Genomic DNA, 25584 nt, shown 5'->3' on the forward strand with positions numbered 1-25584 from the left:
GGAGGCTAAGGCAGGAGGACCAACTTGAGTTCGAGGCCAGCCTGGACTACATAGTGAGTTCAAAGCCAGCCTGAACTGCTTAGCGAGATCCCGTCTCAAAAACAAACAAACAAACAAAAACACTGAATGGACAGAGGATATTTCAGTTTTTAAAAAACCAATGCTATCTTTGGTTTGCAGTAGCTACTGCCAACATGGCCAAAGTCTCAATGCTTCCACTTACTCACTGTGAAACCCTGGACAAAACCCTGGGTTGAAACCTACTTTCCTCAGTTGTAAAGTAAGTATAATAATTGCTTTCCTGCTTCCCCAAATTCCTGGTATAGGAATTAACTTATGACAGAAACAAGAATAAAAGAAGAGACAGCCTATGACAGGTTTGTGTGATCATTTTTAAAAAATGAATTTAAAATGTTGCTTATAAAATGTATTGTGTTGTTGACAGATTTCTTTTGGTTGTGACAAGAGCATGGTGTGAAGCTATGGTACTCATCCATCACTAGAGACAAAATAAATTTATAAAAGCCTTTTGTGAAGTGATTTGCTCACGTATATTAAGAATTATGCAGGAACTCAGGCCCTTTGACCCAGCAAATCTAGATCTGGGGATTTAAGGATATGACAAAAATAGGAGAAAATGATATATATGGAGACGGGTACTTTGGGATTATCTGTGATAGTGAAAAATTGGAGTCCTTCTAAATATGCAATACCAGGGAATGACATATCCACTTAAAAGGGTATTAAGCAGCTATCAAAATAATTATTGAAACATTTATTTTTGAATGATAATTATGAAGACCAGGTGGCATTCTAATGATAAACTGTTATGTGAGAAAGCTGAATGGAAAGTGTAAGTATACTAATAAATCACCTATGTAAATTTTTCTTGCCTGTAAGAAAGGACAGAAGAGGAACACTAAACCATGCATTTGTTAGGATGGTAGGATTATATATAATTTTCATTCCTTTTAATTTCCCTTATTGTTGAAACATTATAAACTAAATAAAAATCTGAGCAAAAACCCACAATGAATGCAACAGATAGGTACATTCTGTTGTATCCTTCATAAATCCCTTCACTGAAGAAAGGGATTAAATGTGGCTTACCATAGCAAATCATAAACTAAGACCCACATACTGCATTTCTTCTGGACCCTCCTACCCTTCTGAGAATAAATTAAAATATAAACACCAGAGTTGAGTTTTTAAAATCCAGGATTATCTCATTATTCCATTTCAAACATGTAAAGAAAAAGAATGTCCTCTTTTTTTAGGATTAAAAGTTTCTCCAGGAAAGTTCCATATGTCTCTTTTTCCCTTTTGACAGAGCAAGCGTTGCCATTTCTATTGCATGCATTTCTCAACCTGTTGACCACCACTCAGGTGTGTAGACCATGGTGGAGAAGGGCTAGTCAAGCTGAAGGGACCCCAACAGTTCCTGCTCTGTGAGATGAAGATGCTAATTTCTGTCCGGCTGCAACTTGGGTGTGTGTCAAGATCTTTCAAGATAATGTACAGGAAGAAACAGAAATGCTTTGTGAATTCTCTAAAACTGTTCAGTTGGATTATTTTCCATTAAGAATCACTGTGAGCTCAGTGGGAGAGAGATTGCCTAGCATGCACAAAGCTCTGGGTTCCAATTTCAGCACCAGAAAAGAAAGGAAAAGAAGTCCGTATGACATGAGAGAGGACATACATGAAGAGAAGCTTGGCTATGGTGTGGTTGGGAGACTGAGTTTGAGGGAACGTGTATAGTGTTAGTGTTTTAAAGATTTGGCTATGAATTCGGAATTGGCTTTCAAATTCCACCTGTGCTGTCTGCTGTGTGATCCTGGGCAACTCCTGGTGTCTCAAGCCTCAGTTGAGGCTTCAGCTATGTAACAGGGGCACTAATAAAACCTGCCACACACATTTGTTTTGACTATGGAATGTTCCCAGTGAGTGATCAAGAAATATCAGTTTAAAAAGAGAAGAAAAGGGAAATAAAAAGGTGGTGGCGCATACCTCTATTCCCAGCTACTGAGCTGAGAGGCTCAGTAAGGACATTCATCTTGAGCTCCGAGAATTTCAAGTCAGTCTGGGCAACATGGCAAGACCCCATCTCAAGAAAAGAGACAAAAAGAAAAGTTAAAACAAAGAAACAGAAAGAAATGTCAGTTATTCTCACCAGCCCTTACCTTTCCTCTAGCTTACTTTGGAAACTCTGGAAGGTCCCAGGACTGTTTTAACATACATAGGCCAAACTCATGGTTTCACAGTGTAGTTATAGAAATGTCCACTTTAAAAATTTTTTAAATTTTATTTTATTTTATTTTTGATGCTGGAGATTAAACCGAAGGCCTTGCATGTGCTAAGTATGTGCTCTACCACTGAGCAACACACCCAGCCCAGAAATGTTCTTTTGAAGACAGATTTATGTGGGAAGCCCACATGGAGACAGTCATGGGGATGGGGTTCTAGAAATTTCCTGCAGGTTAGGCTCCCTGTCCCATAGTCCTCCTCTGCTTCACTCCTGAATGTGCTGCTTCTGGGGGACATTCCAAGATCACCCCCTCACTTTGAGATGGGCTTGCTCATCCAAAGACACAGAGGAGCTGTTTGAACTCCCCTCACACTGGCTGAGCAGATACTTTCTCAGGAACCTTCACTGTGCCATCATGTTGTTCTTTCTTGAGGGGAATGCCCTCTAAAAGACAAAACTAGGACTAGTGTTCAGAAACTTTATGGAAGCTGACATGTGCTCAGTGAAGGAAAATAATTCCCGGAGGGCACCCCACAAGGCAAGGGGCTAGTGAATTCTCCATCTTTGGAGGTTTCCAGCTTTAAGCTTCACCCCTGTTTACTGGGGTGCTGCAGAGAGGCCAGCCCAGAAATAGTTCATCCAATCTAATAAGGCCCACTACTCCAAGTCCTGGTGCTCAATAGACTATTTATTATTATTAATTAGCAACCCATTAATTGATAAACTACCGGTTATACCATCTTGGAGGCTCTGGTCTATTCTAGTTTCTCACTGAAGAGAATGACTATTAGAAGATTCCTCAGGGTTAGTGGAGAATCAGACAGAATACTTATGACTCACCTGCTTGAGCCTTCTTCTTCCTCAAAGTGAAATTCTTTCCTCAGTTTATAGAATGTGTATGTGTACAGATGTGCATCTACACAGTAGAGGTCACCTCATTAATGCACTATTGGCTGCCATTATATATTTTCATTTTCCCTCCAGGATCTGAGGTTTTCTTCCTTCTTCAGCTCTGCCCAGCTGTGTTTTAACACAGCAACTCTACATCTAACATTGTCTTTTCAGAATTTTATCAGCAGTATCATGACAGCTGTTAACCTTATGTCCCTCAGATGTGCTTGAGTTGAATTTCTTTGCTTCTTCTCTTTCAGTACTAGAAAAGGAGTCTTTAAAAAGAAATACAATTTTTCAACAAATGAGTTCAGCTGGCCTCCTATACAAACCTCCTGTCAAATGCTAGGCCATCAGCTCCTCTACCAAAGGATAAAATATATTTGTCAACCAAAAAGATTTTTTAAAAATAGCCTTGAGAAATCTAAGCTCATCCTAACAACACTTTGTGGAGCAAGTGGCTAGCTGTTATATATTTGTCTCTCACAATGGCCTTGAGATGTGAATTGGGTAAGCAGCAATTATTCCCTCCATTATACAGGTTAGCAAACTGAGAAGCAAAGAGGTGAAATCATGCTGATCAGATGCAGAAATAGAAGCTAGAAAGGACTAAAGAGGCCCAGTTCAGGAAAGATTTGCCCCTTACTACATTTATTTTTTCATCTAAATCTCAAATAAACACCTTTTATGTGCAGGCTCTGTGCAGGTGTCTGGGGTTGCCAAAATGGAACAAACACTGAAGGCAAAAGGACAAGGAGCTGTGGCGGTGTGTCACAGACATTAGTACAATCTGGGCCCCAGAGAAAGCCTAATATGCTCACTCACGGAATAACTCCAGACACAGTACAGGCACAAAAATCTGCAAAAGCAGGCACCAGTGACTCCTGCTCAGCTAGAGGGTTCAGCCAGAAGGCTCAGCAAGAAGATCTTAGCTAGGCATGATAGCACATTCCTGTAATCCCAGCACTCTGAGAGACTGAGGCAGGAGGATTGAAAGTTTGAACCTAGCCTGGACAATTTAGATACTCAACAAGATCCCATCTACAAACAAGCAAAGAAAAAGTGCTAGGGATAAAGGATATAGCTCAGTGTAAGGACCTTGGGTTCAATTCCCCAGAACTGCAGAGAGAGAGAAAGACAGAGACAGAGACAGACAGACAGAGAGAGAGAGACGAGACTTACAAAGCTACAAAGGAAGTTCAAATGATCCCATGGGTGCCATGGGGTTAGTGAGTAGGTGAACCAAACCTTAAGACTGCTCTAATGTAGTTCTTACTTTATCTCTTTGAGGACTTTGTTTTCCTCAGCTGGTGCCCACTCTTATCAACATGCAATTTTCTCTATGCTTCTGCCTTGTCAGTTCCTATATAGGCCAAGCATTTTCTACCTCCAAGCAATTGCTCATACTGAGTCCTTGGTCTGTAGTGTCCTTGTCCTCATCTTTTCCATTTCAGACTTCTAGACCCAGATCAAACGTTGAAAATTAAGAACGCTTCATAAATTCCTCCAGCATTACCCTAGTTGCATTAACTGCGTGATCAAGTTCCACCTTACATTATAGGCTTACTTCTGTCATTTGAGTGCTAGCAACTTCAGGGCAGGCGGCTCACATCTTCCTTTAAGACTAAGCACTGGACTCTTTTTGCTGAATAGAATTGAATTACTGTGGGAGGAGGGGTACATCTATATCCAAAGATGTTTCTTTGGTATTTTTGAGGCAAATAGGGAATAGTTCGCTAATCTGACCACTGGTACTTTGGGGATCTGGGATCTGGATGATTCTACCCTGACAAGCTCCAAATTCTCAATGTGTGGACAGTTGCAGACCTGGTGAGGGGGACGTGGGTCAGTGAGTCACGGTGGGTTAATCTCTGCCTTGGAAAAGTTTCTAAGTCAATGTGGTCAGATATTTCCTGCATCTGATCCACCTGGAAAAGTTAGTAAACATTCAAGTTTCAAGCTCTGTCCCATAGCACTAAGCCAAGGTCTCCAAGACGGGCCCAGGTATCTGCATGTGATTTCTCTTATGCTAAAGTTTAGTAGTTCCTGTTACAAGTGGACAGAACAATGTTATTGGCTTTCTGGAGAAAAGGCTGGCACTTGCAGAAAGAGCTCTGGCCAAGGGAGCTCACAAACTAAAAGGAATGATGAAGACAAAACACAAATACCTCCCCTCCAACACCCAAGATAAGAGGAAAGGAGAGTTCAGGGCTGCAGGGTCGGTGCACTGAGTAGTGGCCATCAGCTGCAGCTCTGGGAGGGTCCACCAGAGCCTAAGATTTAGTAAGGTATATGAGAAGCATTTCAAACTGCGAGCTTTGCTTTGTTTGTTTTCCCAGGCTGGGGTTTTTGAAGAACTTTGTAAATTTCCCAGGGGAGAAAGTAAAACTAGAAATTAAAGGTAGGTATGTGACTCTCCTTTAGGGGTCTTGGGCCTTCCCCTAACGACAGTACCTGTCTCTCCTTTGGTTCTTGGGCCTTTCCCTTACCTCCATTTACTCTACCTGGTAAGAGGTGGATGTAGCTGCTGCTCAGGTGACCTCGGGTAAAGTGCGGCAGGGGTCTGCCCATGTAACGCATCTGTCTGCCTTTGCTCTATTCCCCAGACCTAGTGAGTTTCTTGTTTATACATCTGCAAAATGGGGTAGTAATTATGCTTTTTGTGTCTTCATTTATATAGTAAAGTCCTACTCATCCTTTGCAGATCACTCCCCCAAAGAGGTCTCCTCCACCCTTCCTTCCAGATTTGGCTTACCCAACTTGCCTGCTCTGCCCAGTGCCCCTTTTTGCTTATTCGTATACCCATTCACAACTCTTCTGATCTGAGTAGCACTGTGTCACCCATCTGGCAAGGGCCAGGGTGTCAAGTGACATTATACCCCCGTTTCTGACACAGGGATGTTACCCCTTCCCAGGCTGGCTGTGAGGACCAAAGGGTGTTGTGCGGAGGCTCTTCCCATCTTCCCTGGCCCTCATGACAATGGAGTGTTTCAAGCTTGTCCGTTAGGCTAACGGGGCGGTGAATCCCAATATGTCAGGCTCCCCAACTGGGTGTGGAGAAAGAGAGCTATCATCTGAGTATGTAGTCCTTTAGGACCGAGAAGCCTACTGCCACCCCAGCCTTCCCCTCCAGACCAGTTGGGAATCACCTTTGACCTGCATGGCCAGAAAGGCATTAGAGGCAAAGTCTTCCTTTGGGTCTTGGAAGCTGCCATGTCTGGTACAAACTAGGTACTTGGCCTTCACAGGAGGCCTCAAAGGAAATGGAGGAACCAAATGCTTACTTGCTAGCTAAATGGGCTCTGGCGAAAAGAGTCAGGACAAAACCCAGCTTTGAGCTTAATTAAAAAGAGTGCCTAATCCCTGCCCCGACAAATGCAGATTGCCCACAAAAGAGAACAGGAACCCCAGTGACCAGGAAAACTGAAGCCTTATAAGCAAGCACTCCAGGCTGTGCAGGGCAGCTTCGCTATGATCTGATACAATGACTATTGTCAGGGAGAGCTGTTTTTCCATGTTTTTGTATCCTTTTCTTCGCATTTTCTTTTGCTACCTAATTTCATGCATCAGAAGTCAAAAGACAAAAGGTCAGGCCAGTTTAGAGGCAGCAAACTCCCCACCACCAGCAACGTGTGTCCAAGGGAGCACTTTGAGGCACCGACTGCAGATACCAGCAGGTTTTCATCCTGCCTAATTCTCTGTTGTCACTTCATGGGATATGTGAATCTGTGTGAATTGCATGAGAAATAAGACACCAACTGCTGTAATAAATTAGGAAAAATTGCCCCCTTTCAGCTCACCAAACTGTTTCTATCACATATCTTATGAGAATCTGTGCCCAACGAGAATCTCACCTATGAGTTCTCAGGCTGCCAATGCAAAGAACCTAACACACATTCACACACACAAACACACATATGCACACACATGTGTACACATATGTAAATATAAAATCTGAGTTTTTTCGTAATTATTTTTCTAAGAGAATTTGTAAAGATCTCTCCAGAAAATTAGCAACACGTTAAAATTGTTTTAACTGAAATTGTAGCAGCATTTTAGAATAAATAATTCACTATGATTATTTTATTATAAATATTTTATCCTCAGACCTCAAATCTTTTCAATATTTCATTTTGAATTCTTTGGTGATAGTGGAGTTTCCTTGTCTGGCAGTAGACACTATGTATTTATAAACAGAATACAATGCCAGGATTTTCTATTACAATATTTCATAATTTAGGGAGGAAATGACTTTCTTGTTCTATGATCATAAGCTCATTATACCAATTCAATATTCTAAATGTATTTCATATGACTGAAAATATGCTGCCAGATATCTTGAATTTTTCTCTTTGAAGACAATTTTTTAGATTTGTACTCGGTGTGAAAAAGTCTAGCCCCTGCCACCACTACAAAGTAAAGGAGAAGTTATGCATTTTGGGAAGGATCTCCAGTGACTGTTAGATACCAGGGTTGGCGTCAGGGCTATCTCAAAGGCCCTTTGGACCCAAGCTTAGCTCCTCTTGTCCATCTCCTTCTGGACTTCGCCTGGGAAGGAGCTAGCAGCCAAATAGCTGATCAAGTTGCTAAAACAGGTAAGAAGAATACAATTTTCTTTCACATATGTCCTCAGATATACACTTTATACACTGTTGCCTCCTGATCTCCCCTTAAGAGTTCCTTCCCCAAAAGAAAAATAGCAACCAGCCCATGCCTCCCAGAGGCTGTGGTATTCACTTGGCAATTGGCAGGCTCCAGGGAAAGTATCCTGGTGTGATCATCTGCCACAGCTGTAAAGTTATTCAGAAAAATGGAGAATGAAGTACGCTAGAACATTAAAGGGCCTACTTAGAGGTGCACTTCACTTCTGTTTAGCATTCTGATGGGCGTCAAAAACTAAAAGAATCGGTTAGTCAGTGCATCTACCCTCACTCAAAATTGCATGTGAAGTAGGTTCCTTTATGTTGCAGTACTTCATGGAATCAGATTATATCACATTAAAATGTTATTAGTTTAAAACATATTAAATAAATGTAAGTCTTGTCTGGCACATGAATATTTAAAGCTCACATTACACGGTGAAACAGAAAAAAAAAGGAGTGGGGAGAACTAACAATTCATTGTATTAATACAATACAAAAAAACCCCACATGTCAACTATTTTTAGCAAAATATGATTTTATTGCTTACAAATTCTGATATTGTTAAATTTAAAGGGAAATCCAAAAAGGAAACACTGGTTTACACTTGTTTACAGTATGAATGTCAGTAAATCTTTCAATGCCTCGTTTTTGGACTCTTAGGTGATAGTGAATCACCGGGACATATTGGCAAATTTTAAATAAAACTGGCTGCCTGTTTTCCATGTTCATATGCTACCAATGTAACTCCAAGAGAATAAATTTTACCTAAAAATTCTCTAGGAGTTGCCTTTCTCTGTGCCTGTGTATCCTACTACACTTGACGTCTGCCATGTGTACCTGTGCACTGGAAACCATCTGAGTTGAACCCATCTAAAGACCCAGGTCTGTGCTCTTTGAGGCTTCTCTCAATAACACTTTTAATTAAAGCGAGACAAGTAGGAAAGGAAAATAACAGGAAATAACGCACCGCGAGCACCAGTTTGTCAGAACACAGTCCCATCGTGTACTCCTGCGCTACCCGAGTGTTTCCGGGCGGCGAGTCCCGGGCACATGGCCCTCCCGCGAGCTAGCAGTTAGAGCCAGAGCTAGCAGTGAGAGCTCGAAGCTCTTCAGCTGCACAGGACCTCACCCACAACAGAGATTCATGTTTTGATCCAAACCAATTCTCAAACCCTTTCTGCTGCGGGCGCCTCCTGAACCCGGCGGGAGCAACTGGTCCGCCTTAGGCGCTTTTTACCGCCCTGCGCCCCCATCCATCTGGCCACCGCCCCTCGGCAACCCCAAGTTTATACCGCAGGGGCCCTGCTCCCCGAGCCTAGGCGTCCACCCTCAATTCTGACACGGTCCAGACCCAACAAACCAAGCAGGGCGGGGTTGAGCACTAGGGGAACAGCCTGCCGAAGGTGCGGTGCCACGTGCACGGGGAGCGGACCCTAATCCTGTGAGTCCAGCTCTGACCACAGGTTCTCCCTCGAAGAACTGGGCCCCCAGGCTTTAGGGCGGGGCCTCCTCTTCTCCTCCCGCCTGGACGTCGGCCCCCACCCATCCTCAGCAAGAGCTCCAGACAGGAGTTGCAGGGCCAGAGTGGTTCCCCATGGCTCTTCTTAGGACTTGCACAGAGAGAGAGGCCCGGCGACGGACGATGACAGCCCAGTGCTTGTCAGAATTCGGGCAAGGGGTCTGGGGAGCGGGGTCGCCGGCCAGAATTGAGCCCCAGTCCTGGCCTCACAGGCCCTGGCGCGGCCCTCAGCCCGGTGTTTCTCGGCTAAGTTGAAGAGTCCGACCTTGGCTCCCAGCCTCCTGACCCGCCCCCCCCCCCAGCTTCTTAGCTGGAGGGAAGCTCACAGCGTGCCTAGGTCAACCCCTTCTGCGTCTCTTTTCTTTTCCTGTCACTCTCTGTTCTCAGTTTCAGCTTTCTCCCTCTCAGAGAATGCCAGAGCTCGCAGGGGCCTGGAGGAGCCTCTGCACCAGCCCCTTTCTCCGGCCTCCAATCTGCATTTCCTCAGTCTTGTCTCTGCCCTTTCATATTTATTTCTGCATAGATTCTCCTCGCATTTTCTTGCCGGTTTAGCTACCATGCCTTTCTGCTTTTGTATCTGTCTCTTCTGCCTGGTGTAGCCTTAAGGAAGCCGAGGTGTGCTGAGGTTGATATGTTGTCCCGGCAACGTGGACAGAAAGAATGCCTTATTTTGTCCTCAGAACATTTCTGGTCCCTACAGTTTGGTTTTCCCTTGAGGCGGTGCCACGACTGGTTTCCCCATGCAGGCCGCTGCTACCCAGCCGCCTGCTCACTTTATAGCATGTAAGCGCGTGCTCGGGCGTGGACACATGTGTCTATGGATGTAAGTGAGGGCGGGCTGTCCAAACCGAAAGCTGAGCAGAGTTAGGTTTCTGGGGTCCTAGAGTGATGGGTAAAGGAGATGGGGAATTTTAGGGCTCCATACGCCAATCTGTGTGTTGACGCTACACTACCTGGCCCCTTGCTCTCTATCTTTAGAGCCGCAGCATCACTTCCGCGTCCTCCGAAGAGACTGGCTTGGCACCTACTCCACGGCGGGGAGCCGCCCTTCCGCCCAGCGCTGTGGGAGTCCTGAAAGTCGGAAGCTCACTAACCGGGCGCAAGGAGGCACCGACCCACAGCTGACAGGGCAAAGGGACCGCTGCTGGGCCTGGGTACTGCACGAAAGGGCTTAGTGAATTATGAACGGAACACTGGCACGCAGGACTGGCGGGCTGGTGGCTAGCAGCGCGCGCCCCTTCGGGAAAGCACATTTGTTTTGCGCTGTCTTAGTGCACTGAGCGCAACACGGCGGCACCCGAGTTGGGAGCCTGGTAAACCCACCATTCTTAACTCTTGGCCTAACCTTCCGCCCTTCCTGGACTCTGGCAGGAACGAAGTAGTCGTAGGTGTACCTTATCTTAACCCCAAAGCTCCCACAAAGCCAAAATAAACACGAAAAACTCACCAAAACATCGTAAACAAAAGCTAACGCCAAAACACAAGAACATAGCAGAACCCCCATCCAAAAGCGCAGCTCATAAAAACAAAACCAAAATCGAACAAAACAAGACAAACACAAAAATCTCCAATGCAACACGCACGAACAACATCCGTTATAACACAAAGTCAGAGCATATCAAAACACCACCCAGAAGGAAAAGCCTTCCAAAGAACACACGAAAACACAATCTATGAGGACAAGGTACAAAAACCACACAAACTCAAAACACACAAGATTGAAAACAAAACCTGCCCCAAACACCCGAGACTCACAAAGCTAAACCCACTAAAATCAAATCCACGAAAAAACCACAGGGCAAACACCAGAAACAAAAGCCTCTGTCACAGATAATAAAAAGAAAACTCACAGAAAGCAAACAAAAACAAAACAAAGCCCCTAAATAGGGAAACAACAACAACTCCCGCCCCCAGCCAGGGTGAAATGTCAATTCCGGGAGAGCTTTTGATCTCTGGGCTCGAACAGGCCGCTGCTCCTTGGAGCTGCCTCCCGGCGCGGGCGAGGCGAGAGGGCGGGAAGCAGGAGCCGGGACCCGGCTGTGGAGAGAAAGTCCAACGCTCGGAGATCGCCAAAAATCAAACCGCGCAGTAGAGATCGGGACCCGCAGACTGCAGGGAGGAGGTGACGCAGGGGGACTACGCAGACCACTTGGTGGGGGGGTCGCACGGGAATCCACTGCCACGTTTCCGATTGTGGCGAAATCTGCTTAGTGGATACGCGATGTCCGGTTCCCGCCGCCTCCCCCTTCCTTGAACTCTAGGCTCTTCCCCCTAGGTTGCAGCCCAGCCTCGTGACCACCCCCTCCAAAAAACAAACACTCTCTGAGGATGATTCACTCTCCTAAACTGTCATTGTCCGGCAGGCCGGTCGTCCTTCTGCGCAGTGCCCCCCCCTCCCATCGCCGCGCGCCCCGGAGAACCTTTCCCCTGCGACCACCCGGCAGCCAGGCCCCACAGTCCTCCAGTGGCCAAGCGAAGCAGCTGGACGCGGGACTCGGGAGGGAGAAAGGGAGGAGAGCCCTGAGCCCGGGCCGAAGAGAGCGGGCCGGACATGCCCCACCTCTGCCCGGTCTCTCTCGATCTGATTGCCCCTCTGGAATCAAGTCCCTTGGCTTGGAGATGCGGCACTGTCTCCAATCCTGCGAGCAGGGGGATTCCGCCTACGGGCGGGGGTAAGGTGTCCAGAACTCCCGCCACCGTCCAGGATCTACTACCCTGGAGGTGCTTCTGCTCTGCCCCGGTGCTCCAAAGCACAGGCCGGGATTGTATCTCCAGTATTTCACAGTTTAACCTCTCTGTTCCGGGACAGAACGGGACTGGACATGGTGCAGGGACGAGTTCTGGGACCTGGAAGCTGAGTGGGACCTGAGGTCTTTAGGGACTTGGTGAAGCCGGAGAGTCAGGGGCCAGCAATAATATTGGCGTTGCAAATTCGTGGTGAGGTGGAGCGGTTGGGCACCCTGGGGCGGGCGCCGCCCTAGGGGTGAATCTGAGGATGCTGGCATATCTACTATGCTTGGCATCTCTGCTAATCAATGTACCCCTTTCAAAAACACCTGCTTGGCAGAGTGGTTATTTCTTTAAAAACAAAAACCTGGCCTGCGCCCACAGACACAACAGGGTTTGCACATGGAGGGATCACCATCCCTGAGCATAGCGCAGAGGGCAGAAACCCCAAGACTCGGGTTTGGTAGCGGGCGCGGCCGAGAGGCCCGGGACCCAAGGTTCGGCTTAAGTCAGTCTCTACCCGTAGGCGCGCGGACCCGCGCCCATCGCCGTCTGAAGCCTTCCTTCCCTCCCCCCCACCCCCTATAAAAGTCCGGAGCGGCGCGGCGGCAGCACTGCTGCTCTCCCGGCCTCTCGGACTGCTCGGCCGGCCCGGTCCGCCCCGTCTGGCGCGCTGAGCAGGCTGGGCCGCAGCTCGGACACCCTTTCCCGGCTTTGGGCCCGAAGTGCGGGGCGGCGCGCTGGGGGCGCGGCGTGTCTGGGGACATCTTGTGATGTTGGCAAGAACAGGACATGATCTCACATGGCGAGAAGCTCTTTAGTTCCTTAATCATTTCACGGTGCCTTCGGACGCTTTTTTTCCACCTAAAACGTTTAGTTTCAGCTCAGTGATCAGCTACCCCAGCTCGGCGGGGGAGCGGAAGGGTTGAATTATTCCAACCTGTGAGCGGCCCCTGGCATTAAAAAAAAAAAAAAAAAAAACACTAAAAAAAAAAAAAAAAAAAAAAGTGGAAACTTTCCCCTCTGTCCATTCCATCAAGTCCTGAAATATCAAAATGGATTTAGAGAAAAATTACCCGACTCCTCGGACCGGCAGGACAGGTAGGACCGCGATACGGGCGCCAGACGTGCGAACGCTGGGACACAACCGGGTACTGGTCCCTTCGCAGGGCGACCCTTGGAGGAGGAGGAGGGAGTGCGTCGCATTTTCTCAGGGATTGATTGTATGTCTGTGTGTCTCTTCGCCGATCTGTTCATATGCTTCTGTATCAATACAAGTGTCTTCGAGTTTGCCTGGTTTTTTTTTTTTTCTCGTTTCTCAATGTTTTGTTTTTTTTGGTGTCTATCTAGAGGTATCCAAGTTTGTGTCTGTGTTTACATAAGGAGCTCATTGTTTACACGAGTGACAAAAAGTTTGTCCCCATTTTCAGAATTTCTGAGCTCCTGTCTGAGAGTTTGTGTGCCGGTTGTTTCTTAAGACCCTTGAATGTATTAGTGTATGAGTTGGTGTTTGTATGTTCTAAGTATCCAAAATGAGTGTCTATGAGTGTTATGTATATAACTTGGATAAGTATCTGAGTGCATATCTACTGCTTTAAGGGTTTGTGTTGACCAGTCATATCTCAAGTGATTTGGGAAGTGAGAAAGGATGATGTCTCTGACCGCTGCATTTTTGGTGTCCTTTAACAGTTGTCTAGTGTATACATGCCAAAGCACAAAAATGTCTGGCTGTAGGCACAGATGTGGATCTGGGGCCTACTGGGGTGTCTACTGTTCTAAGCTTGTGCAGTCAGGCCCAAGTCCCATTTGTTGAGAGGTGAAACCATGAGTAGAGGTGATACTGCTTCACTCTTTGGGCACTGTTGAGGTTGGTATTGGTATAAAAGGGTCTCTTGTGTCAGGCATGATCTTGGCATGTGAGACTGGCCAGCCTCTAGGCTGCTGAGCACAGTTTTTAAGGCTCTCTGGCCTATCTCCTTTTACCTAGACTAGCCTTTGGCACTGGCGTGTGTGTGTGTGTGTGTGTGTGCGTGTGTGTGTATTTTTATAGGTATTTTTATCCTGTGGATGCCGATACAATGGAGAGTATCAGTGGGTGGATGTTTGTACCTGGCCTGGGCATTTAGCTCAGGTGACTATGCACACAGGCTTTCTTGGCACAGGGTTCAAGATTCTCCCCAACAGGCCCAGGAAATGGGGAGCAGGGTGTGTCTACATCTGAGAGGAAGTGGCAGGGGCAGTAGTCTCTGACTACCCCAAGGCATAAGCTGGTCTTTGGGCCTATTTCACTCATTAGACCATAGTGCCAACCCCTTCACAAACACACTCTCAGTTCTGGTGGGAGCCTTCTGCCCTCTCCCCAGGCCATCTGTGAGCCCCTACCTTTACTTTATCCTCCACTAAAGATCAAAGAACAGAAAGGGCTAAACTTAGAACCCCAACTCAGGACAACTCCTTATGTACAGATGTGTTTTCAAAATGTTGAGAAAAAAAAACAAAAAAACCCCAAAATGTTGAGAACAGAAATCTAAGAAAGGGTGAGTGTTGCAGCAAGAGTGTTCCGGGAATGAGGACACAGAGAAAGGAACCTGAAAACCTCTGCTTCTCTGTCTGCAATTCCCAGATAGCTTTCCTTTCCCCAAGTGGTGGGGCCCTTCAGTAGATAGGATGCCTACAGAGCCCTGTGGCTGGGATTAGGATTTGTGCATGTGTTGGAAACAAGTTGGAGGCGTGAGGATCAAGGAGTGTCTGTGGTCCACCGGCTGCCTCTTCCAACAAGCTGTCCACTAAGAATGTAATTCATAGCGGTCGATGGGCTCTTTGATTAGTTCAATCGCCTGAATAATCGTTTAATCAATAAAGCATTTCATTCCCCCAGGAGCTGGACTGGGTGGGGATGGGGGCTGCTTAGCAGGGCTGGAGTTTAAAGTCCTGAGAGCCACGCCCCTTCCTCCAAGAAGGGTTGTAGTAAGGACCACTTTCTCTGGGAAAGGGTGACAGCTCATGTGATCCTGCACTTCTGCCCGGCAGCACAGGTCTGGACCCCCGCTGGGGAAGAGGGAGAAGGCTGCGGAGCAATCCAGACTGGTGCTAAAGGGGTGTCTGTGTCTGTTTGCTTTGAGGCCTTCTCCTCTCTCCCAGCTTCTAGACCTTTCATAGGTCACCAGACGTCCCTTTTCTTCCTTAAGAACCATTTTTCGTTCCTTCCCCCAACTTTAGACTCCTCATCCGTACAATGGTAAGAGAGTAGGTCCTTCTGGCTAGGTCAGCAGTTAGACAAGGTCAGCAGTCAGCATTTAAGGATTCCACACACCCCCTGCCCACCCCCACCCCCGTCTCTTCCTTATAGTATGAGAACAGAAAAAAAAGCATTTCAGAGAGGGCAGAAACTTAGGGAGATCATAAAGCAGAGTTTAAAGTGGGAATGGGTTTGGAAGGAGATCTCTCTGCCCTTAGACTTCTAATTCCTGCTGGGGGAGAAAATAGCTCCCCCGCCCCACTCATGGATGCCTATTGCAGAAAAACTACTATTAGGCAAGTAACTGCAGTGGGAACTCTTGAGTCCCTAGGCCCGGGAGACCTAGATAGGCTGAACACGTTCTCAGTGGGCACTAGTATTCAGTCTCAGAACTCTGGAATGAGCCCAGGATGAAATGATACTGCTATTCCCATCGATAGAACTTCATCTCACAGAGCTTTGGGAAGTGGGATCTCAGAGGTTCTCTGCATTAGCTGCACAAAAAGCTAAGGCCTTAGGAAAAAGGGCTGCCCAGTCCTAAGGGTGTGTGTGTGGGGGGGTGTGGGGGTGTGGTTTGTCCTGGTGTTCCTGTTCTGCAGAAGTGGGGGGAAATGGGGACAGATTGGTAACAATAACAAACTCCAACACAGGCAGAGTACACTTTCAAAAAATCAGTTGAGTTCTTCTCTGTCCCTCTTCAGCAACTCCTGCAAACAGAGCTGAGCTGAGTAAGGCAGTTCTTCATCAAGGTGAAAGAATCATGCAGGAATATCTGTGCCCTGACTTGGTGTGTAATTGCACATCAGTCGCTTTTCCTCTTTGATGCTTTTTAAAAGGAAGGTTAAAGATAACCTATCAGGTCAGAACAGTAATGCACAGGGAATCTCTGATCTTTCCCAAACTTAGCAACCCGTCTAAGCCCTGTAAAGTCGCCTTTTGCCCCAAGTATGAACAGGGAAATAGGCTGGACTTGGGTTGCAGGAACTGATCTCAGGCTTGTAGTAGAGCATTGCAGTAACCCCAGTATCCTGATACTACTGTTACCCTGTGAGTTGGAGGGAGTGGTAAGAAAGCCAGGAGGAGTGTGTGTGTGTGTGTGTGTGTGTGTGTGTGTGTGTGTGTGTGTGTGTGTGTCCCCAAATGAGGTCTCTGGCTACAGAAGGAGGTGGACCCTTTCAGAAAGGTGCTCTCAAACATTATTCTCAATAGGCTTTCTTCCAATAGCAAACTTTCCAAGGCCGTTCGATTTGTATAAATTGGGTTGCTTTTTGGGTGGTTTTCGTTCTAAGTTTCAGCCCCAGGGGGCCTAGCATAGCACTGTGCCCAAAGCTTTGTTGCTGGGAGAAGGAAGCAGGGCGACTTTCACTGGGCAATGTTGGACCACGTTCAGGTTCAGTGCGCCAGCGATACTTGTTCCTTGGTAGTCTTTTTCTCCTAGTTCCAGAATGCAGCTCCTGGGCGTTCTACGGAGGAGAACCCAGTTCCGCCAAGGAATAGCTGTGTTATCTCTGACTAGTCATGTAACTTCTCTGGGCTGCCGTTTGGTGACCTGTAACGCTCTGTAGGTGGCCACGATATGCGGTGTGGTCGCGCCTTTGGGGGTTAAAAGTTCCCGAAGGGTATCTTGCTCCGGGCGGGGCAGGGGCGGGGAATAATCTCCAGTCGGAAACTTCATTTTCCCCAAACACGGTGAAGTTGGAGAGTTAGCAGCTTACTCCATACTGGTGAGGCTGGTCCTGTGAATTGGGGTTCCTGCCAAGGACAAACACCTGCTGTGCGAAAAGGGGATTCCGTGCTGCTCCTGTCGGGATAATACCTACAGTTTCACCCTGTCCCCAAAATGCCCCCGGCGAATGTCTATGCCGCTCAGGAAAAAGAGCTTTTTTAGGCATTTCCCAGCGGGGTTCTTTGATTTGTCAGTATCCTTCCTTCCCCAACAACATGCAGCCATGCGGAGAGGTCTAGAAAGGCACTTAGAAAGATTTCCAGCCCATCATCTTTCTTCTGCCCTGGACTTACTGTGTGTGTGAGCTTGGACAAGTCACATAATTCCCTCCTGGCCTCAGGTTCCACATCGGTAAAATGGGAAAAAGCACAACCTCAGAACTCTTTCAACTCTAAGATGCTAAATCTGAGTGTGTAGTAGGCACAAGCTCAAAAAGTAGGGCCAGGGGTGGGGATGTCACTTGCTTCCTGTCTCAGAGCATTCCCACACTCCTGCCTGTCCAGTGAGAAAGCAGGACTGTGACCTCAAGTCTGGCCTGGGGCTCTCAATTCTAGTAATTTCTGATCCACAGGGCATCAACAGATGGACCTAACACAGGAACCTATGTCCATCCCAGTCCTTTTCCTGTTTGATCTTCTTGCTCCAAGGCAGAGGTAGGATTGGGGTCACAGATCCAGACTGGTGGGGTTTCAGACAAAGGAGAGATAATACCTCTACTTCACCCCACCCCATCCCACACTGAAGCCTCTTGGGTCTCTAGGGGCCCCCACTGGGCCGTTTGCTGCAGCTGTGCCCTGGCAGATATTATGTCAGGGACTGGTGTCTCAGCACCGGAAACTTGTCTACCGGTTAGGGGCAGCTGGGTTTAGGACAGCCACAGAAAGTGGGCCCCAAGGCAGACCCAGTATAGAGGTGGGGGGGGATGTGGTAGGGGAAAAAGAGGGAAAGACTGGCCGAGAGTGAAGCCAGTGGGTGACCGGGGAGTCTTCTCAGGATCACCCTGTGCTCTGTTCTCCTTACAAGCCTATATCTATAGTGGGCATCTCTGAATCCTCGTTTTGGTGGATTTGTGTTTAATATTAGAGAAATATCACTTAAAAATTAAAAATTGGGGCCATTGCCATGAGCTGCTGGGAAAGGAGAATGTTGCTAAGGCTAGGCCCTTGCACACCGTAGGGCTCATAGAACTGTAGCCTCCTAGATGAGGAATGGCTGACACATGGTTCCTTTTCAAGGTTCAGTTACTTTGTAGTTCTAGAGACTTACACTCCTGAGAAATAGACTCCCTGGTTAAAGACCTCTTTTTGGTCAGGAAAGTAATGCTAGAAATCCATCCATTTTGCATAAAAGCTGAAGTACCTTCTCCAGGAAGGGGAAGGTCAGATTTTCCCAACTTCTGGAAGCTGCAGCTGAACACGTCTGTCTGCTGGCAGAAGCAATTCTGTCTCCAGCACAGGCCTCTTGGAAATCAAAGAAGCCTGGTCTCCAGTGCTAATGAGGGTCCTAGAAGCAGTCAGTGGTATTCTATCTGCAAGGGTCCGGTGAAGTGGTGCCAGTGGTGCTAGAATGCTGCAGCTTTCAAAAGGCCTGTGCTGGAGGCAGAATTGCTTCTGCCAGCAGACAGACATGTTCAGCTGCAGCCCTCAAAACCTGTGCCAGCTCCTGGTTTGGGGATGGAAAGAGGGCTTAGTGCTCTGTCTTGGTGCAGCCTGATCCAAAGCTGTAGAGTAGCTTCTTCCCTGAGGAAGGCTTTGGTTACTAACTTTAAAGGAGTAAGAGATAGCCTTTTCCCCAGTTTGCCTTTGGTTAATGCAGAATTGGTAGTCTTGAAGATAAAGTGAGGGAAGTGAGAGGACAAAGAGGAAGTGGCTGTGGTTTAGTAAGTACTTAATAAAATTGAGAAATATTTCTGCTGGAAGGAGCCTTCATCACAAACTGGTTAACTGCCCATTTTACAGATGAGGAAAATGAAGTCAGAACTGTCAGGTATCTGCACACTGTGAGTCTATCACTTACACTGAACGCGGGATTTCTTCTGCTCTCCATGTCTTCCTCCAACATCCATGGGTGATTTTGTTTTGTTTTTCCTTTTGGAGTCTCTCCTTACTCTCACCTTCACCCTCACCCTCACCTTGGTTGCCCCCAACATCTCAGGGAATCCCAGGATCCCATTGCCAAGATGAGGGGGTAGGGCTCGTGCGAGATCAGCTACGGGACTCTCCCAGTACTGCGTGGGCCCTCTGCCCCTTCCCCTGCCCCCATCAACCATCCACTAGGCCTTGGCCCCGCGTGTTTGTCAATGAACGTGGCGCCGCCGCTTGGGCCCCGCCCCCCATTCTTTCTCATTGCCCAGGTATCCGCTAATCAGGCGGAGCCCGCGGGTTGTTTAGCCAATGGGGCAGTGTTTCGGGCCAGGACCTGAAGCTGCCATTCTGATTGGCTCAATTGGGCATGATTGGCAGGTTAACCCCCGCCCCGCCCCCTCCCGGAGGGAGGCTGAGCCCCGGGCGGCGCTGTCCACACGCAGCGGGTCCTGAAAGCGGCTCCGGGGCGGCGCGGTGGCGCACTGTGCGCGCCGAGCAGGCGGAGGGCTAGCGCCGGCGGCAGGAGCGTCAGCGTGGACAGTCAAAGCCGGCAGTGGCTTCATCTCAGCACCGACAGTCCCGGCGGCCTTGGTAGCGGGGGCCCTCCGGCTCCCTCCTCAGTCCCTCGCTCCTCGCCTGGGGCGGGCGCGGCGCTGTCCCGGAAGAGGCTTCTGGAAGGCAGTCCGAGGAGACCCCGAGGGCGGGCAGAGGGCTCGAAGAGTTGGCCGGCGTGAGGCAGAGAGCCAGACGAGAAGGAGCCGGTCGCGGTTGTCCCCATTCCTGGTCCCAGCGATGGGGGAACGGCGGGGGCCGCGGGAACTTTGAAGGCAACGGGTTCCAGGGTTTGAGGCTTGCCAGCTCCTGCGGAACTCCGGCGGCTCTCGGCCACGCCAGCAGAGGCGGAAGCATCTCTGAGCCCACCGGGGCCCCTGTGCGGCTAGAGAAGTTCTTTGCAACTTCGTCCCAGACGGCTGAGAGCCAGTTGCAGAGAGGCTGAGGGGGCAAGTCGGAGCCCCAGGGACTCAGAAAAGCAGAGAGAGAAAGGACCTGGAGGAGACGGAGGGAGCGAGGAGGGATCCTAGAGCAGCGAGGCCGCGGAACCAGTCTGGCATCCCGCGAGCCTCGCTGCTCCCTGAGTGCAGCTAAGGACCGTGTGCTCCGGTGGCCTTTGCTCAGAACAGCTCCTGCCGGGGATAGGGGGCTCCTAGTCGACCTGGAGGTGGGCCCCTACGCTATGTGCCCGAAGCCGCCGGTGCACTGGCCGCAGCTACCCGCGGCTGGGCCGGGAGCCGCCGCTTGAGCCAGCCAGGGAACGAAGCCGGCAGAGTTGGGCGCCGGCTCCCAGACTGTGCTAGCGCTGTTTCCCGCCTCTGCGCAGTACTCTACAATCTTTGGCAGGGAGACTCTGAGAGTGACCTCAGGTTCCGGCGGTGTTTTCTGCTCGGCTCGCACGGTGCCCGGCCTGGTGGCGTGGTTCCCTAGCCGCCCTGGGCAGCCCCTTGGCGCCGGGAGGCGGAGGCGTGGGCCGGCCTGCAGTCTGGAGCGCCCCGATGGAAATACACTGTAAGCACGACCCGTTTGCATCCATGCATAGTAAGTAGGCGGCGAGATCGCTTCTCTCACTCTCCAGCCGGGATCGGGTTGCGGGTATCCGACCGCGGGGCAGGTACTGAGGCCGGGAGAACCCCGGACCTCTGTGGCTGCATAGCCAACTTTGCCAAGTGCAAGGGCTCCTAAGCGGGGGACATGGAACAATGCGCCTGGACGCACTTGCCCGAACACCTGGTCTGGGAATCCCGCCTCCAGCAACTCCAGCATAGGCAGTCCGCTGCAGCCTTCCTCGGGCTCCAGCAGCGACAACTCCGAGCATCCACAGAACCTTGCTTCAGGACTTGTAGAGGGCTTAGGGCTGGCCCAGCTGGAGGGCAAGAAGTTATAGTGAGAGGTCAGTCTGACTCTCAGACAGTGCCCCACACCCCATTCCTGACGGCGCCTTTTTTCAGTCGGTGCTGATCAAGACTAGTACTTGGAGGGAAAGTGGATTCCTGACCAGTTCCCGAATGTGTGAAGGAAGACGTTGAGAGCTAAGAGAGGACAAGAGATCCGAGGCTCCAAAGGCAACCTGGAGTTAAGGAGGGGGGTTTGAAAAATCAACGAAGTCTGGGTCCCTGAGCTAATCTTTGGTTTAGGAGGCTGCCAGTTCATACAGAGACCCTTAAGGATCCCATTGGGTCCTTCTCTGTAGGATGCCTGGTTCATGATGGCTCCTTCCCTAGAAAGAAAGGAGAGAGGGAGAGAGAGAGAGAGAGAGAGAGTAAGAAAAGCCAATTAGTCACCACACAGGCGCTCCCCCCCTCTCTTCTGAAAGCGGAGGAGTGTGTAGGAGACGGGAAGGGTCATTTCGGGCGAGGGCAAGGCCTTCCTGGTTGCCTAATTCAAGGGATCCTGCCACTTCACCCATAGCACACCCGCCAGTGAGATGAGCGCTCCTCTCACGGTGAGTTAACGCCAGATTAGATTCGGAGATTTCAAGGAAATTCCAAGCGGAACGAATCATGTTTTCCTTCTGTTGGCTGGAGAACAGGCTGGGGAAAGCGCCAGGCTTTGGCAGCCTTCAGCCGGATGCCAGGCTCGGATCTCTGCTAGCTGCAGGTCAGGGAGTTGCTCCCTGGTTAGGAGCTCTCTCCAAGCTCTGCTCCCCTCAGATAATCAGGGGTCTGGCTTCCCTAGCCACTGGTCCCCTATTTAACAAAGGCAGCAGAGACCCGGTTGGAGAGAAGGCGAGCTTCCAGGGTGAGAATGTCTGTGTCTTCCACGGAGGGCCGAGTGGCCTGGCAAGCAAGGGAAGGCTTGTCTAGGCAGCGGGGCTGGCTACAGGCAGGTCAGTTTCTCTTTGTGTCGGTATCCCAGAGTCGGAGGTAATTCTCCAAAGCAGTGGGGCGTTTTAGTGAGGAAAGCCGCTTGCTCTGGTCCCAGCCCACGCAAACGATTCTTCACGGTTTGGGGCCAGGGCTCAAATGGCTTCCAGTTCATGGTGACCCCGGCGACCTCCGCAGTCTTTTCCTGCTCAGACTTGAGCCTGGCTCTGGAGAAGCAGCTCTGGTCTTATAGAGTGAATCAGAGAACAAATGAATTGGGGGTAATATTCTGAGAGATGCAAGCCCTTGGCTCAGTCAAGAAGTAACTGGGGAATAAGATGTGGAGGATTGGCCTCTGTGCTTCTCCTTGCTGGCAGGAATTCACAGGCCTCCCTGCTTCCTTCTGCCCTGTGCTGAGTTGCTCAGAGGTGGTGTCCCAGCCCTTGGGAGACAGCACAAGACTTGGTGGTCTCCTCGATGTGCATCAGTACGGAGCTTCTTGCAGGTGCTGGTTAACGAACTGCTAATGTCTGTGCCTCCTTTGCCTTGGCCTTCAGTCCGTCCCAGCTTTCCTTTTCCATTTCCTTGGCCGCACAGTGGGGGCTCGGCCCCAGCCAGGCTAGTTTTCAAAGTTGGTGGAAGTTCTTGGTTTCTTTAGAAAAAGCTTTGGTTCTGGCACCCAAAGCTGTTTGCTTGCACAATATAGGCCTGCTTTGGTGCCCAACTTGTGGACGATAAGGGTGGGATGGGGCAGATGGATCCTGGGAGATGGCTGGGGTAAAAGTTGGGGCTTGGACAGTGTCCCACTTCTTCATTTTCCTGCTGCTGGTCAGTCCCCGACTCACTGCAGGATCAGTTCTGTGAAGAGGGCCAGGTACTGCCAGGAAATGGGCTTATGAGTTCAAAGCTGGCCCTCCTCTTATAACATGTTCATCATTCACATCAGCACAACAGCCTCCTCTAAGATGTTTCCTTCTCCCAAGCATCTGTACCAGTTACAAAGGATTTCTGTAACCAATACCCTACCTGAGTGTCACCCAGACCTTCAGTTATACCCATTTTTTAGAATATGATACTGAGGTCGGAGAAATAAAAGGATTGACAAAAGTTCATATGGGTAAAGCTGGAGCTGCTTCTTAGGTCTCCCTGGCATAAACACTGGGCTCTGGAGGATTTGTGGATGTGGAGACAGGACTCAGACTCCAGAGAGGGCAGTGGACTGTGAGGGTGAGTACACTTGTGCAAGGCTCTCACTCTGTGTAATCCAACCATATGTGTCCACAACCCCACTTTTCATGTGTGTCAGCACTTATCTACCCTTTGGAGAGTCCACTGGGGAGATTTCATCCTTGCCCTTTCCCTGCGCTTCTGTTTGCATGTCTGTGTATACCTCTCTGGTGAATCTAGGAGGAATTTCAATGACCCTGTGGGTCCTGTAGTTCAATCCACAGCTGAGTCAGCAGAGACCCTCCCCTCGGGATGTTATGGACAGCCGCTGTCTTGGAGTGGGCAGGGCTTTGATGTGCAGCATGTCCTTATCAGGCCTTGAGTAGCATCTGTGGAAGCCAACCCCTTCCAGACTAGAGCCACAAAAGCCCTAAGGGCATCTTCAATTCAACCCTTCTTCCTCCAGTTCTCTCCAAATCCAGTTCTGACTGCCCTGTGGAAGCTGGTTTGTTTCCCTTGTATCTGTTTCCTATTTTTGAACTGATTTATGTGTTCATCTCTGCCAGTCTCTCACTAAATTGTATTTTTTTCTGGAAAGATTAACACTTTTTCAATAAATGAGTCTTCACCTAGCTACAGTCCACAGGAAGTAAAAGCCGGGACTTGGGTTCTCCAACAACATATAGAGCTGGAGTTGGGAGCCCCAGGAGCACAAAGGTCCCCCTTTACAGAAGTCTCTGTCTTGCAGATACCTCCTTCCTAGGCTTTTTCTATTTTCTCTTCTGTTCTTCGCCATCCTGATTTTTTCATTCCTTTTCCTCTCCTCTGCCTGCCTAATCTGCTTTCTTTCCAAGATCTCTGTCTTTGCTGTCTGTCTTGTGTAGTTCTTACTCTTTGCAACCTTTCCACATATTTCTCTTTTCCTCTTTTCTTCCCTTGTCCCACCTCCTCTCTCCCAGACTTTCATCTTCCTTTCTTTCCAATCCCAGGATCAGTGACTTACCTCAAACCACAGCTGTAAATTTCCTCACTGACACTCTTGAAGAGCTCCGTTGGATAAGGACTTTCCCTTCTCTTTCTTTTCCTTTCTCTTTCTTTCTTTTTTCCCATCTTTCCTTCCTTCCTTCTTTTCTTTTTATTTTTTAAATATCTGAAATGTTTCAGAACAACCGTAACTGATTAAACCTGATTTTGAAAATCAGAGAAAAATTCAGCATAGAACTGGAACTAAATACTGCAGGTATCTATGCAATTGTGTGCGGTTTTAAAATAAGCGTTCAGCTTGGAAATTTTGGAAAATATTTGTGGAAACTTCAGTGGATTGTTCGGTTACTTTTAAGGATGTGGTTATGCTATACATGTTTTTGCCTCCTTTATTTTAGATGTTGTTGATGAACGTGAGTAGTAGATGAGTGCTGAGGGAAAATGGCTGAGATGAGGTGGCTCTTTTATGTTTTAGAGTATGAGTGCTGTGGCATCCCATATGCAGTGCCCAGTTAAGGAGGAGGTTTCCTCCTGCTTTGCTTCTGAGCTGCCAGCAGCATCACTGTATGCCTGGACTTAGCTTTTGGCTCCAATCCCCAGCAACATCAGTTAGTGGCTGATTAACAGCTACAAGGTCAATGATGTTCCTACATTGGATCACTTTATGTTTCCCGGTGTGGCTTTTCAATTTACGTAGGTCCTTGTCTCCCTCTAGACGGTCTGTGATGTAAGAGAAAGGAACGTGTGCATGGACTCCTTTTACTTAAAACCCATCCCAGAGCTGTTGTAAAATCTGGGACTCAGAAGCTTTCTTCAGTTCCTTTATCCACACTCACCCCCCTCTAACCAACTTAAAGCAGCTTGTCAGTTGCAAAGCACTCCAAAAATTCCAGGGAAATGCTTTTATAACAAGTCTCGATGCAGTGAAGTGGAATGTGCTGTGTGTAGAAGATCCTATGACCCATTTCTTTTGTGTGCTCTGAGAGGGTACAGTGGTCAAGTCTGCATGTCAACCTCACCTTCTTAAAGGGCTTAAAATTTTTTTTAATTAAGACAGTGGTTAGGTTTTGTTTCAGTAGATACTCTGCAGATACTATTACATTTTTAAAAAGTCCTTAGCCCTTAAATTAGATTGAATTGATTTAAAACATTTTTTTCCTGAGATGATATACTGATATAGTCCTTTTTATTTTCAAAAATATTTGTTAGAAAGAGAAGAGTTGGGTTTTTTCCTCTTTACATTTGCCGTATTTTAAAACATAATTTTTCCCCTGTATGATCTTTCTTAGACTTAAGCATGATGTAGTCAGTTGTTCCTCTCTGTAATCTATAGTTAGTATAGATTGGGGTCTTCCAATATTTCATTGTTAAAAACACTTATGAGGAAAAGTCTAGTAATTAAGGGAAACATGGTTTCTCTTCAGGTCGTATAAATCTTTCACCTTTTAAAGGAAACATAGTGTGGTGAAACTTGCTATCAACAGCTCAAGTAACTGGCTGCA

At 48.4% G+C, this 25584-nt stretch overlaps 1 protein-coding gene and 1 long non-coding RNA gene across 5 annotated transcripts in view; one reads left to right on the plus strand and one right to left on the minus strand.

Annotated features, from left to right (window-relative positions):
* Nucleotides 1–19279, minus strand: part of LOC106148311 — a 31227-nt gene extending 11948 nt beyond the window's left edge. Inside the window, exons 1-2 of the long non-coding RNA XR_001233651.1 lie at nucleotides 19006–19279; nucleotides 2008–2104 (exon numbers count right to left, since the gene is read on the minus strand). This is a non-coding gene — a long non-coding RNA (uncharacterized LOC106148311). The remainder of the gene's footprint in view (nucleotides 1–2007; nucleotides 2105–19005) is intronic.
* The window catches only part of Pax5 (paired box 5), a 181642-nt gene continuing 168721 nt past the window's right edge, over nucleotides 12664–25584 (plus strand). For 2 of the 4 annotated variants that reach the window (XM_005382889.1, XM_005382893.1), the window contains exon 1: nucleotides 12664–13126. In XM_005382889.1, coding sequence (XP_005382946.1) covers nucleotides 13081–13126 — 46 coding nt within the window. In that variant the 5' untranslated portion in view covers nucleotides 12664–13080. Of the gene's footprint in view, nucleotides 13127–19505; nucleotides 20667–25584 lie in introns of those variants that run through there. The other 2 variants (XM_005382897.2, XM_005382890.2) reach the window with 2 other exon arrangements.

The sequence above is a fragment of the Chinchilla lanigera genome, unplaced genomic scaffold, assembly GCF_000276665.1.
Source record: "Chinchilla lanigera isolate Chin_1 unplaced genomic scaffold, ChiLan1.0 scaffold00018, whole genome shotgun sequence".
Classification (NCBI taxonomy): domain Eukaryota; kingdom Metazoa; phylum Chordata; class Mammalia; order Rodentia; family Chinchillidae; genus Chinchilla; species Chinchilla lanigera.